Raw genomic sequence first — 12841 nt, forward strand, 5'->3', positions numbered from 1 at the left:
GTTACCCTCAACAGTAGAATTTATTTCTCCAAGACCCTTCCTAATTTTGGTAGTAGGATAACTACTTTAAATGGAAAGGTATCTTATTGGCTCACTTTACATGAACTGAGAACCAGGATTTGATAAGGTATACCTGTAACTTTAATATAGTACCTAAGATGCTAGGTGTTGTCATATTTCTGACAAGGTGATCTAATACGTATATCTTTGCGCATAATATGAGATGCCCATGTATGTGTTTCAGGACCAAGTTCAAAGGAAACACTGCAAACTACTCACCTGCTCTACTGATTTTGTTTTATCAGGGGCATTAGTGATGCATTCAGATTCCAGGAAAAACTAGAGTACTTTCAGCTAACTAACGATTTCTACAAGCCAAGCTGAGAATGTGATGATGTAGTATGTAAAGGGGTTATTCATTGAGTTAGTGATTACTCACTTGTGTGACTAATGCTTCATCCACTGAAGACAGCTAACTACCTTTACATGAATTATGCACAAATAAAATCAGGTCTGTACCTTCATGGACATATCTGGATTACTTAAATAAAATTATATCTTTCTATTCCTGCCTTGCAATATAAAGCATGTTTTCTGTTCCTATATGTTCATAATCAACTGTTGCTACATCTTTTTATTTAAAACCTACAAAGTACTCATTAACAGGATTCTGAGCTATTTTTTAAACAACCCATTCAAAAGACTGATCTCTTTCAGTAAAAAATACCAGTCATATCACCATTCCAGCCAAAAAAACATCCGATTCTTGAGCCTAAAGCTGCTACATCCATAAATTTTTCATTCATCAAAATGGCAATTGATGTAAGGGACACTGTTCTGAGTTTGAAACTAAGTTTGAAACATGTGGACTTTAAAAACTGATCACTATCTTGCATAAACATTATCTTTCCTGCATAAGCTGTTTTCCTTCTATAAATTTACACATTTTCAATTTTCATTCAAAACTAAAAAGGACCATAAAATCTTGTGTGGAGGACTTGTTTTAGCAGTTAATGATAATGTAATAAATGGTTAACTAGAGCAGATTTACTACAAAAAACCTATTTCCATCCCAAGACTAGTATTTGCTTTATATAAAAAATATTTGATGCTTTATTGTACATGACAATATCTTTAACCTATTTCTTAAGGTCAAAAACTTGATGATTTTCAAGAATACAAAGACAGATATGTGCATATGAAAAAATTACACTATAACAACAAGACAAAGCAATAACAACTGAATGTAATAAGAACAAATGAACTTGGACATGAGCATCCACAAGTATTAAGAGTCACAATGGCAAGGGAGTTAAATTCATTACAGTTACAGGATCAAATGGCAAGAAATTCACATCTCAAAATTTACAGATGTTACAAATAACACAGACATATATTAACAAATACAACTACACTGTACATACATCATACTAAAATCATAGTACTAGTAACCCTGCACATTCAGAGTCAGCTCACACAAAACCACAAAGGAAAAACAAAGGTGATACGCCTACTGTGTGTATAATTTCCATTGCATAACATTACTCATAATACAGTATGCAGCATTACTATGAGCATTTTAAGTGTCAGCAACTGCTTTTAAATAGCATTTTTATTAGCAAAGACTACTGTTTGCATTACAGTATTAACAGTCTTGTCTAAAGTGCTAAACAAAGAGTTAAATGAATCAAATGGTTAGTTTGTTAATAAAAAACCAATAAAGGTGCAACAGGTGTGACCATACTGGTAAAGGACAGCAATCAGCAAGGTGATACCTGAGCAGTGTGGTGACTGAGTGTTGGCAGTGAGGGCACCAAGGGCCCGAAGAATACGGTCTCTCTCCTCTGCTAGGCACTCCTGAGTAGGCGTCACACGCATTGATCCTAGAGACCTTTGTACATCTAGGAAAAATTCAGCAGCTCAAATTTTTTAACCCTTCCTTTATGTCAAGTACAGCCAAACTTTCTTGACTTGAAAACTCTTAACTCATACAGAAAGCTACATTACAGTACTTGGAAGATACCAATATTGCTTAAAACATTTAGAGTACATACAATACACAAGATTCCATAGTTCATAGAATGAATCATTTTTAAGACCTCAAAAATCATCTTGCTCATATGTTCAGTAATTAAATTGTTCCAATCTGCTACCCATATCACCAATCAAATAACTGCATATCAGAAATGTCATTAAAAGTCTCAATTACACATACCAATGAACTAAACCACCTATCAAGTAATACTGGACAGTTATTCATGAAAATAACAAGAACAAGCACAAACACTTACTGAAAGTAACAGAGCTACAGAACTATTACAACAACAGTGAATCACAACCAACAAAATGAACACGCCTACTACACTGTACAACATGCCAAAACTGGTAAGTTTAACCAACATACTTACAACTTATATGAAAATCTTACTTTTTCCTATAACAGTTTGGGAAACCCAGCAAATTATAGTCAAATTTTCTTGTTACTGTTATATAACATGATGATAACTCGTTCAATACACACCCACAGAATATCAGGTAGGATTTAGCTGTAATTTTTAATGACAAAGCACCCGGCAATTTAACCTTCACCAAGTTTAGCCTGCACTCTAATAGGCCAAGTAAACAGAGATTTCTTCTTAAATTAGGTGGACATTGTTGGGGAAAAAAAGTAAATGAAGTTGAACACCTAGGTAGGAAAAGATCAAAAGAAATGGATGGAAAGTTAAAAACCAAAATGCCTGGGAGCTAAAGGACATAAAAACTGCTGCCTGCACTATTCTGGGTAAGGCATAATGTAGGCAGACCAATGAATCACATTTCTAGTTTCTCAATAAAGAAGTTGGACAGCTTAGTGGAATAATACCAGATGGAAAAGACAAAGATACAGAAAAATATAGCCAGGACCAAAAGCAGACAGCAGAAGACCTTGGGAACTGTTCTGCCTACAGTGTCATGCAAGACACACTGTTAGCCATACCTCCTAGAAGATGACTAGGCTGACAATATGCAGTACTGTATCATGTTCCTTTTCTACCTTATGCTGATCACAAATTTAAATCTGGAGAATATAATTTCAAATATATACAAAACTTCATAGCCTTAACTAATTACCTCTCTTGAGAAATGGATTATCTGTACAAGTACCTTAGCCTCATTATATATCAAAGTTCTTTATCCTTTCATCACATCACTTACCGACTATACATAAGCTATGATCTGCATAATTTCTGCCTACCTGCATTCTAGTAAATGTAATTTAGGAAATAGGCAAATTTCAAAAATCACCTTAAAGCAAAGTACGAAAATCTACAAATTAAGACAGACAAACATGCTTAAAAGATGAAAATTTAAACATTTAACTTTGTAACTGTAATAATGAATACAAAAATAACAGACCTTATACTGTACATGCATTATCAGCAGTTTACTAACTTCAATTCATTCTTACCTATGTCTAATGGTGTCAGCCTAACTTTACTGTTAAGCAGAGGGCTACAGTATTCATATCATGTACTTTAACAACACTGCTTTGCTGGTACCTTTCCAACTTTCATGACCCTGCCCCAAGACCTTTTACATAGCGTACAATAATTCATAGGAGGAATTTTCATAGTATTATTTTACAAAACACAAATACCTAGCAGTTCCTCCTTAGCTATCCAACTTCACTTTGCTTCAACTTCAACTTTCACCCAAAGCATACTAACTTAAGACAGTCCCTCCACAGCTAACATATACCCAAAAATGTTGCAGTGAAATGCTTGAAAACTTTTCCTTTATATTAGCTATACCCTTGGCATGTGCCATAAAAAAATAAAAAAAACTTTCTCCTTATATTATTCTTCAGAAATATCAGTCAGTCCCACCAGCATTAGTTTTTATGAATTAGGCATAATATTCTTTTATAAAAACAATATAAACTGAGAACTGATGAGTAACTCTATCCACCAATGAAAAAATATTTGCATTGACATCATCTTAAAATCAAGACAGCCTGAGCTGTTGCTTTCCAAACAAAGAAAAATGTCATGAATGTTCTGGGTAATCAAAATGATGTGTACTGGACTTTTTAAAAAAAAATTTGATATTTGATGTGGGACCTGCAGTCTCGATCCCACAGTATTTCAAATGCAAGATACCCATGCTTCAATCAGAATTTATGAGCACAAGCGGTTACAATTACCTGGCTTTCAAGCAAGGCAGAACTAAAAAAAAACTTATGTGCATACCCACTCTTGTGGTGATAATGTTTCAATGTCAGACTATGACGAAAAACTAGACTGGTTCAAGAAAATTTTATGAACATCTTTCAGAACAAAGATATGTTTTAGCAAACTACTTATATGGATTCATGTCTAGCATTTAGGAGAAGATATCAACCATATCACCTTAATATAATGCCAAATCATGATGATGAAAGAAATACTAACTTTTGATCAGATATGTAAGCTGAGGGTATAGATAGCAATCCTTAACTTTAAGGGAGATTACATCAATTTATGAAAATTAAAACAAGTAATCTACTTCATGGTCCCAATAAATTAATAAAACTAACAGTCCTGAGTACAACAACAAGCCTCAGACGATTTTCAGGCTCCTAATGCATCGATTACACAGGTCATTCTACAAGGCAACTATAACCTACTACATAGGATACGGGAGAGAAGAAGAAAAAAATTTTTTTTCACTGTTCACTTAACTGGTAAAAGTTTTAGGTCACTAAGATAGTTATTCAAAGCCCCATAAAATGTCTGTGCCATATATTTTACCAAGAAATGCCAATACAAATAATTAAATTATAATATCCTAAAATGGACCCATGCACAGGAAAAGAATACTGTAACCCAGAGAAATGCATGAGGTATATCATATAAAAAGTAATCGCACCAGTTTAACAAATTTAAAAAGTGCAACCATCAAACCATGCTATGGCTTACGCAAGTTGAAACATTCAAACATTATGTCTACCATAAAGGCTCTTCTTACTAAAGATTTTGCAAAATATACCAAATTCCTAGGAATGCACGGTACTTGCACTAAAATTCTCAAAATGACTGCTCACATGCCCTCTGGAATCAATCTTAAATTTAATGAAAACTAAGCTGAAATCAAATGAAAGCATGTTGAGGAAAAATGATTGTACAGTACCGTACTGATTTCCTTGACAGGGAAAGGAATTATTGTAAGAATCAGAATAAAAATGAATCTAACTTATATGAACTATTAAATTTAGTCTACAGTTCCATAATAATAACTGAGTATCAACCATGAAGTCCAAGGACATCACAAACCTTGAATTTTTTTAGGATTATGTATAACAAAAATGCATGTAGCATTGGGTTAGCCTAGTCATCAACTCAAAACCTACCATTCAAGTAAGATAGGAAAATAGCTGCTATCACGACTAAACAACTGAAAACACCGAAGGCTAGACAGTATTACTAGAAAAATCCATCATCCTTTATATGAAAGTACTGTACAATTGGTTTTTCAGTTTGGGAATATCTGAAATGAAGACTACTGTATTGGGTAAAGAGGCAGCATCAAGGGAGTCATGATAACAGGTATGTAAAGAAAACATCAAAGGTGGGATAGAATGAATTACTATATGCAATCAGCTGCATAAAATGTTAGCCCTTTGAGTGTCTAGAAGTAGCACCCTATGGTCACATTAAATTCATAATACTGTTGATAAAGTTCTATACATTTTTATTCATGAAATTGCTACATCCAACACTGTGCTTAGAAATGTTAACAATTCTTTAACAACACAGAGACGTAAGATGAGCTGCAAATGGAATATAACTCAAAAGTCTATTGGAACGCAAAAGCTTTGAAAATCTTTGTCTGATATGAAGATGATTCTCCAACTGTTCCAGTGTTACATATTACTACTATCAAATCAGATCAACATGAAAGTTTACTCAGGGATAATTCGGTACCATAGTTCAATATTTCAAAGAAACCTGACCTAATCTTAAGAAAACTGATTAGGCTATTATATTTGTCAGAAAATTGTAAATATTGCAAGAATTAACTTGGAAATATTTTCTATACAAGTTAACTGACACTGAAACTTCTCAATAACAGAAGGTTATTCAGAAACAAAAAATGTTTCACCTTCAAGTAAACTATTTAAGAAAGAAGACCAGGAATGTATGGTGCAAAACTCAGCCTCAACCTGAGAACCGTCACAGTGATCAGAATATATTAAGAGAGAGGAAACCTTTCCCACTGAGTGATTTTATATTTACTTGGAATACAGGAGATAAACACATGTAGTTATTCAGTAATCTGGCAAACTCTAATCTGGATTAATCACTAATATGACACTAATTTCTTCTAAAGTAATTTTAAATTTCCCGGGTTGTCACACTACTGTGTCATTATTGTTGGTGGCACTACTTGCTGCATGAACAGTGTTGGCATCATTGCTGCATAAAAGTTCTCAGCATCATTGTAAACAGATGTAAACCATTCACACTTATCTTTCTTCATTCATTACAACCTGCTCACTTTTAGCCCAGTCATGGCTCCAATTAAGTGAGAAAATGCTTCTGGTGTAAAGCACAAAAACCGTACATTATCTATTACAGATAAGGTTGACCTCCTATCAGAAGCTTGTAAGAATTATACAAACCTGGCCCTTTCACTGATCATGACAAAGAAACAAAGCAGAAAAACTGATTTAGTTTATTTGCTGACAGTAATTCATTTATAACTAACTAAGTTGACAGTAATTCAAAGAAACAGAAGTGTCAAAGGAAAACAAAGGATGAAAATAGTTCTTAACTAGAACAAGTTCTAATGAAGTTATCTAGGTACTGAGAGAGAGAGAGAGAGAGAGAGAGAGAGAGAGAGAGAGAGAGAGAGAGAGAGAGAGAGAGAGAGAGAGAGAGAGAGAGAGAGAGAGAGAGAGAGAGAGAGAGTACATACTCTCAGTAATGGTCAACAGCGAGATCAGCTGACTGACAACAATAAAGAGAAGCAAGATCTCCCAAATATTTGTTTTCAAAATGAATTCAAAATCAATAAAAAAAATTACTCTTTTAAAAGCATACATTCTTTCCATCTACTAATTTATAAAAAATGTGTACTGTAAAAATGAGAGAGAGAGACTTAATGAGAGAGAGAGAGAGAGAGAGAGAGAGAGTTTCTGTCTAGAGTCTTCCTTACTTAATGAGAGAGAGAGAGAGAGAGAGAGAGAGAGAGAGAGGGAGAAATAGAGGGGTTGGGGAGGTCATCGTCAGCTGATGAAAAAGCATGACTGGCTGTTTCTTAAGCTAGCATGAATAGCAAAAATGAACTTGCATAATATGCAAGATATAAAAACTTTATTTCTGCCATTTCATTACCACTTGAGTGGCAAGTGAAGTATATTCTAACCTAACCACTCTCTAATATGGTAAAATCACTAATCTGGAACTCTACTGGTCCCAGTAATGCCAGATTGGTGATAAACTACCTGTAATGTGCTCCTGGATAAGGGATATGCTTCAGGAGTAAGATTTTAATTATTAATTTTATCATTTTTATCATTTAAATTAACAAGATCACTTAGTCCTATTTCTAGATTCTCACAGGCCCTGCAAGAGATTTGTTAGTTAAAAAGGTAAAATTGGAGCAAGGGAAAGTTAAAGAAGTTGGGCAGCTAAGTCAGAGGAGACCAGAGGGATTTACCAGTAGTAAAAGGCAATAAGACATTTAGTTGAGGTCAGAGGGATGCTGCAAAGAAACCGTATCATCAGTGTGCAAAGTAAGAACTTCGAATTTCAAAACATGGCTGAGTAACTCCTGTTATTGTCAGAGAACAGTTAACAAGCCCATCAGCTAGTATTGTATTCGTAAGTTTTAACAGTCTCTGCCCATTTGATTTTTTCTTAACCTTTTGAGACTCCTATGACATCAAATGATGGCATCCTATTCTTAACTGTTGAGAAGTTTGGCCAACATTGTGTCATTTCTATGCTTTCTTTTTGTTTTTCATTTTTGAACATGCTATAGTAAAGCAAATGAATTTGGCTTTAAAATGAGACCATGATCAGCTTTATATAATGAAAAATAAATTCACAGTGTAATAAGAGAAAAAAATTTCTATATCCATAATGTTTAGTGTGATTTGCCAAACACAAATTTTGGGATGCCTCATGAAATCCCAAAGGATTAAATAAAAGGTAAAAATAGAGAGTCAATGAAGCCCAATAGCTGATAGGGAAAAGATCTAAAGGTATGCAATGTATGTAAAATGCAGGATATAATGCTGATGGGGCTGAAGTACACTAAGAAACCTTTATTTCTGTTTACAGTAAACCACAAAAATGCACACTGTAGGCAGAACAGCACTGTGTGTGAGGTCTTCTACTGCTCACATTTTGGCTACATGGAAAACAATCCAATGCATCTACTGTTTTTGAGTCTGCTCTCAAATTTTACAAAAGTACATTGTGCATCACTTAGTGCTTCAGGCACAGTTAATTCAACAAAATACTAGGTATTTCTCTGGCAAAAGACTATTATCCTTTTACATAAAAACTATGCGAGGTCACCAATCCTATTACAAACCACAATCAAAAACTGTCTAACTTTAGAACACAATGGGATACACAATAAACCTTGAGAACTGTCATATCTCCAATAAACATGACTATGCTACACTTGTGCCCATTCTGATTCTAGTGGTGTCCCACTGGCCTTCAACTTTCCACATAGAAGTCTTCCTTTTCATTCACATCCCATACTGCACAAGCTACTCAGATGAATTTAGTAGTTTCAAATCCACCATGCTCTTAGAAATTCTAAATGAGGCTTTTTTTGGAATTACTAAAGAAATCACTATTTCCATCTCACACACAGTATTAAAATAATAAACAACTGTGCACCCTAAGTCTCATTCAACAATACCCATCATACTATTTGCTAACAGACTTGTTTAAACTAACCTTAACATCTTACCTTAGTCTGCCAGCCACACTGCAAGACAATTTTAAGGTACTGCTAAACAATGTGACTTCCAATAAAAAACAACCTGCATTAATTAGCTCTGACTTTCCTCAAAGGAAGATTATCAGACTTTACTACTAGCATATCCAAACTCTAATTATTAGAATAATTCCTGAACAGACACAACCAGGTACTGAAACCTTAACACCTGACATGCAAACAAATGACCATAAGCTTTAAAATACTGAGCCAATTCTAGGTTATACGAAACGCAAATGAGAACAGTTAACTCGCATATCCTTTCCTAATCGTGATAAAATTTAGACAAAAAAATTCATGTCTAACTGACTAAACCATAACACTAAAAGCACTGAATAATAATCACATATTTCTGGCAACCACACATTATTTAAAAGCAAAACCAAAATGTACTAATATATGTTTACCCAAATGCAAAAAATTTCTTATAAAATTGTAACTGCATGCACAAGACCAAACGTGATGCCTTCAATACAGAAAAAGAAAAACTTGCTCACTACAGCACATAACCTTTAAAAGAATGTAGCTAGATCAGAAATATCCCTATATGTTTTCTCTCTCATTTACAATACTCTCCATTAAGCCACACAGCTTGTTTCTAAATTTATATCTGATATGCCTGTTAACTTACAAAATGTATGAAGCACAATTTTGTAGAAAAATAATTTTCATTTCAAATGATGCAATGTACTTGCATATTCTTTTCAAGTTCAAGAGGTCAATGTTATGTTCAAAGAGTATAATCACAAAATCACAACCAGACATCATCATTATCAAAGAAATTTGGTCATTCAATTACTTGAAATGAAGAACAATAAAGTTTGTACAAATCACCATAAAGGAAGGGTTCTGTGAAATCTACAAGACAAAATATTTTGCATAATTCACTGCAGTGTCACTCCAGTGCATTCTAAAGAAAAAAAAAATAGGTGAAATTAATGAAAATTTCTTATGTGCTTAAAGAACATGCAAATAAGCAGAAGATACTGCGAAAGAAGAGGCCAAGCAACACTGACGTTGTACCAGAGTTGCACAATAGTTCATTTTAACTTGTTCAGTCACATGTGCCTGATATACTTCAGTCTACTAGAATTTCACAAAGATAATACCTGATTACATAAACTTCAGTTTTAAATGCAAGTTTTCATTATCATTACAATCTATAAAACCTACTCCAATCTAGGTTTATCTAATTTCTATAGACCAAAATTTCATATACTGAACAGAGAATACTTAGCATCGATACTTTTTAGATTATGCCACAACTTCAAATATAAGATTTTTATTAGTTCAAGCTATAGAACCTATGCCAGTCTAAGCTTATCTGATTTTTATAAATCAAATTCTCAGAAAAGAATAGGGAATGCTCTGCATGGCTGTTCTTTCAGTATATTTAGAACATTTAAAGAGAAACCAGTCTTTGCTTCAAAATCAGTTTAGACAAGAATGAAAGATCAAAAACAAAAAAATCTGGTCCCAAACACAAAACAGTTTCATCTTAGCAATAACAATAATGTTGTAATGATTAAAGTCACACTATAAAATTCTACATCTTAAGGCAAATTTTTTATTTGTACTGATAAAAACTAACCATAACGGAACTTTTCTCTCAAATCTGCACTCTTCTTCCTATTCACAAGCAGAGCATTTAGTTAAAACCAAATTTTTCCACAAAAAACAATGACACATGGTTAACACTCTAAACATTATATCAGGCTCTCTTGTATATGTGCTAAGAACAGATTAGTGTACTATGTTCCTTTTACTGGAAATATTTTTCCCTTGGTGTACTATGATAACTATGATAACATTATGAGGCAAACTAAGGAACATTCTGAATGAACCTTACACATTTTCCTTCAGACTTTACTATCAGGGAGAGTTACATCAATACTTTCACATAAATCCATACAAATGATTTTGAAATCTCAATTGAAAAGTACTGTAAATCAGACACAAATGACTATTCTTGAGTAGAGAAACACAAGTGTCAGAATAAGAAAATATTGTGCCATGCAAATGTATTGGTTGTCTCTATTTCAATACATTCGATTAGTATAAAAGCTCTCATGCCCCAGTAAAATTTTTTATATTCTCTCCCAGTTATATAGGATATAAAAATGTATGCTTTGTTCCTCAGTGACTGAGTAAACTAGGTTTCATAAATACAAGGAAATGCTGTAGGCAAGATCATCTACAAATTGTGATGACTATCAGGCTTACTGTTTAAATAGTACACCTATGAAAGAACTAAACTGTATGAGGGACACACTGACATAACTGACACAGTTGAAAATCAAACAACATGTACTTATATACCAGATAGTTTCACAACACATTTACTAACAAGACCAAACTTGACAACATTCAAATCTTCATTCCTTTCTACAATCAATATGACAAATGCAATGTAACACTATACATATTTATTCAAATCTTTAACAATCTCTGCCTTAAAATCTTTCAAGCTGCCTTACCTTTGACGGTTCAAAATAACATTTGATGGTTCAAAATAACATTGTTTCATAGTGACTTTTCCCTTAAGCAAAATATTCCATTTTGTTGGAATTTTTCCTATGCTACTTGTAGGAAAATGCTCATAGTTTGATGACTTTCTTCCCAACAAAGAAAGAAAAAATCCTCAAGTTTTTCAAAGATTTCAAAAAGCATTCTTGAAAATCAGATGATGGTCACAGCAATATACTGAAACATTCAAGTTAAAATCTTTCCATACCAACACCCCATGTTCCTGGACAAACATGTCCTTGTCCTTCAATGTTACCAGCCCACTTCACAAAAGAATTTAAACACAATTTGCACTTAGCATTCATTAGCAACTATAATTCATGACTGGAAGTAGCTATGTTTTTAATGACAGAAACTTAAAAAAAAATGTAAGCATGAACTTTTTGTTATATGACAGCTACAAGTCATTATTTTGTTGATTAAAGTTCAAAAGTTTAGAATAATGAAAAATAAAATTTCTACTCAGCTTGATTATCTCTGTTTTTAACATCTACAACTAAAATTCATATACAGTACAGTACTGTAACTTTATTAAACCAAATTACTCTCTCCAACTTGAATCATATCTTCTTTAATAACATTATTACAAGTGACTGAAAAATAATCATCGCCAACTTTTAATACCACAGTCTTTTACTCCAGAGGTGTATAACACACATTGTACACCTTTCATTACATTTTTTCATGTACAGTGGTTGTACATCCAATACACGTTACTGTACTATGCTTTCATGTCTTTCTTTCATTTTGCAAGACAAAAAGAACAACTAATTGTACATTCTGATGATGCAACGTCAGGTCTTAAAAGTAACAAGTACATCTAGTGACAAACTAAAGGACATGTAAATATACTTACTTTCTTTGGCTTCTTCATTCTGCTTCTGCTGATCTTGGGAATCTAAATTGTGAGGAAAAGATAACTAATACTAACTAAATATAGGCTCCAAGACAATTCAAAAGAAAAGATAACTGTTAACTAAAATTAGATTCCAAGACTTTTCTACAGCCAAACTTCAATTAAATCAAACTGTGAGGTTAATAAACAATTTAGCAATTAATTTCTAACAAACATTACAATCATGATTTACAGTAAACCAGCATGTTGGCAAAACTCAAAGATTTACTAGCTACATACCCAATGCAGATTTCCCAGATGAATCCTCATTTGCAGAGTACCCCTTTTCCCCATCATCATCAAGAGGCTCACTTCCATTACTGCAAATATACAGATAGCAAATGAGTTCTGAAAGAAATGAAAGCAACAATTCTTTTTTTTTTTTAGTGGTCACTGTATAATGCTGTATACCATGACCACCAAAAGCCGTGGCCCATGAAA

General features: G+C 33.4%; 1 protein-coding gene across 7 annotated transcripts in view; it reads right to left on the reverse strand.

Moving 5' to 3' along the window:
- fab1 (fab1 kinase) overlaps positions 1 to 12841 on the reverse strand; it is a 114787-nt gene that overhangs the window by 35493 nt on the left and 66453 nt on the right. For 5 of the 7 annotated variants that reach the window (XM_067109043.1, XM_067109042.1, XM_067109048.1 and 2 more), the window contains 3 exons: positions 12641 to 12720; positions 12362 to 12403; positions 1776 to 1901 (listed from right to left, as the gene is read on the reverse strand). In XM_067109043.1, the coding sequence (XP_066965144.1) occupies positions 1776 to 1901; positions 12362 to 12403; positions 12641 to 12720 (248 nt within the window). The remainder of the gene's footprint in view (positions 1 to 1775; positions 1902 to 12361; positions 12404 to 12640; positions 12721 to 12841) is intronic. The other 2 variants (XM_067109045.1, XM_067109046.1) reach the window with 2 other exon arrangements.

Source organism: Macrobrachium rosenbergii, chromosome 9 (genome assembly GCF_040412425.1).
Source record: "Macrobrachium rosenbergii isolate ZJJX-2024 chromosome 9, ASM4041242v1, whole genome shotgun sequence".
NCBI lineage: Eukaryota > Metazoa > Arthropoda > Malacostraca > Decapoda > Palaemonidae > Macrobrachium > Macrobrachium rosenbergii.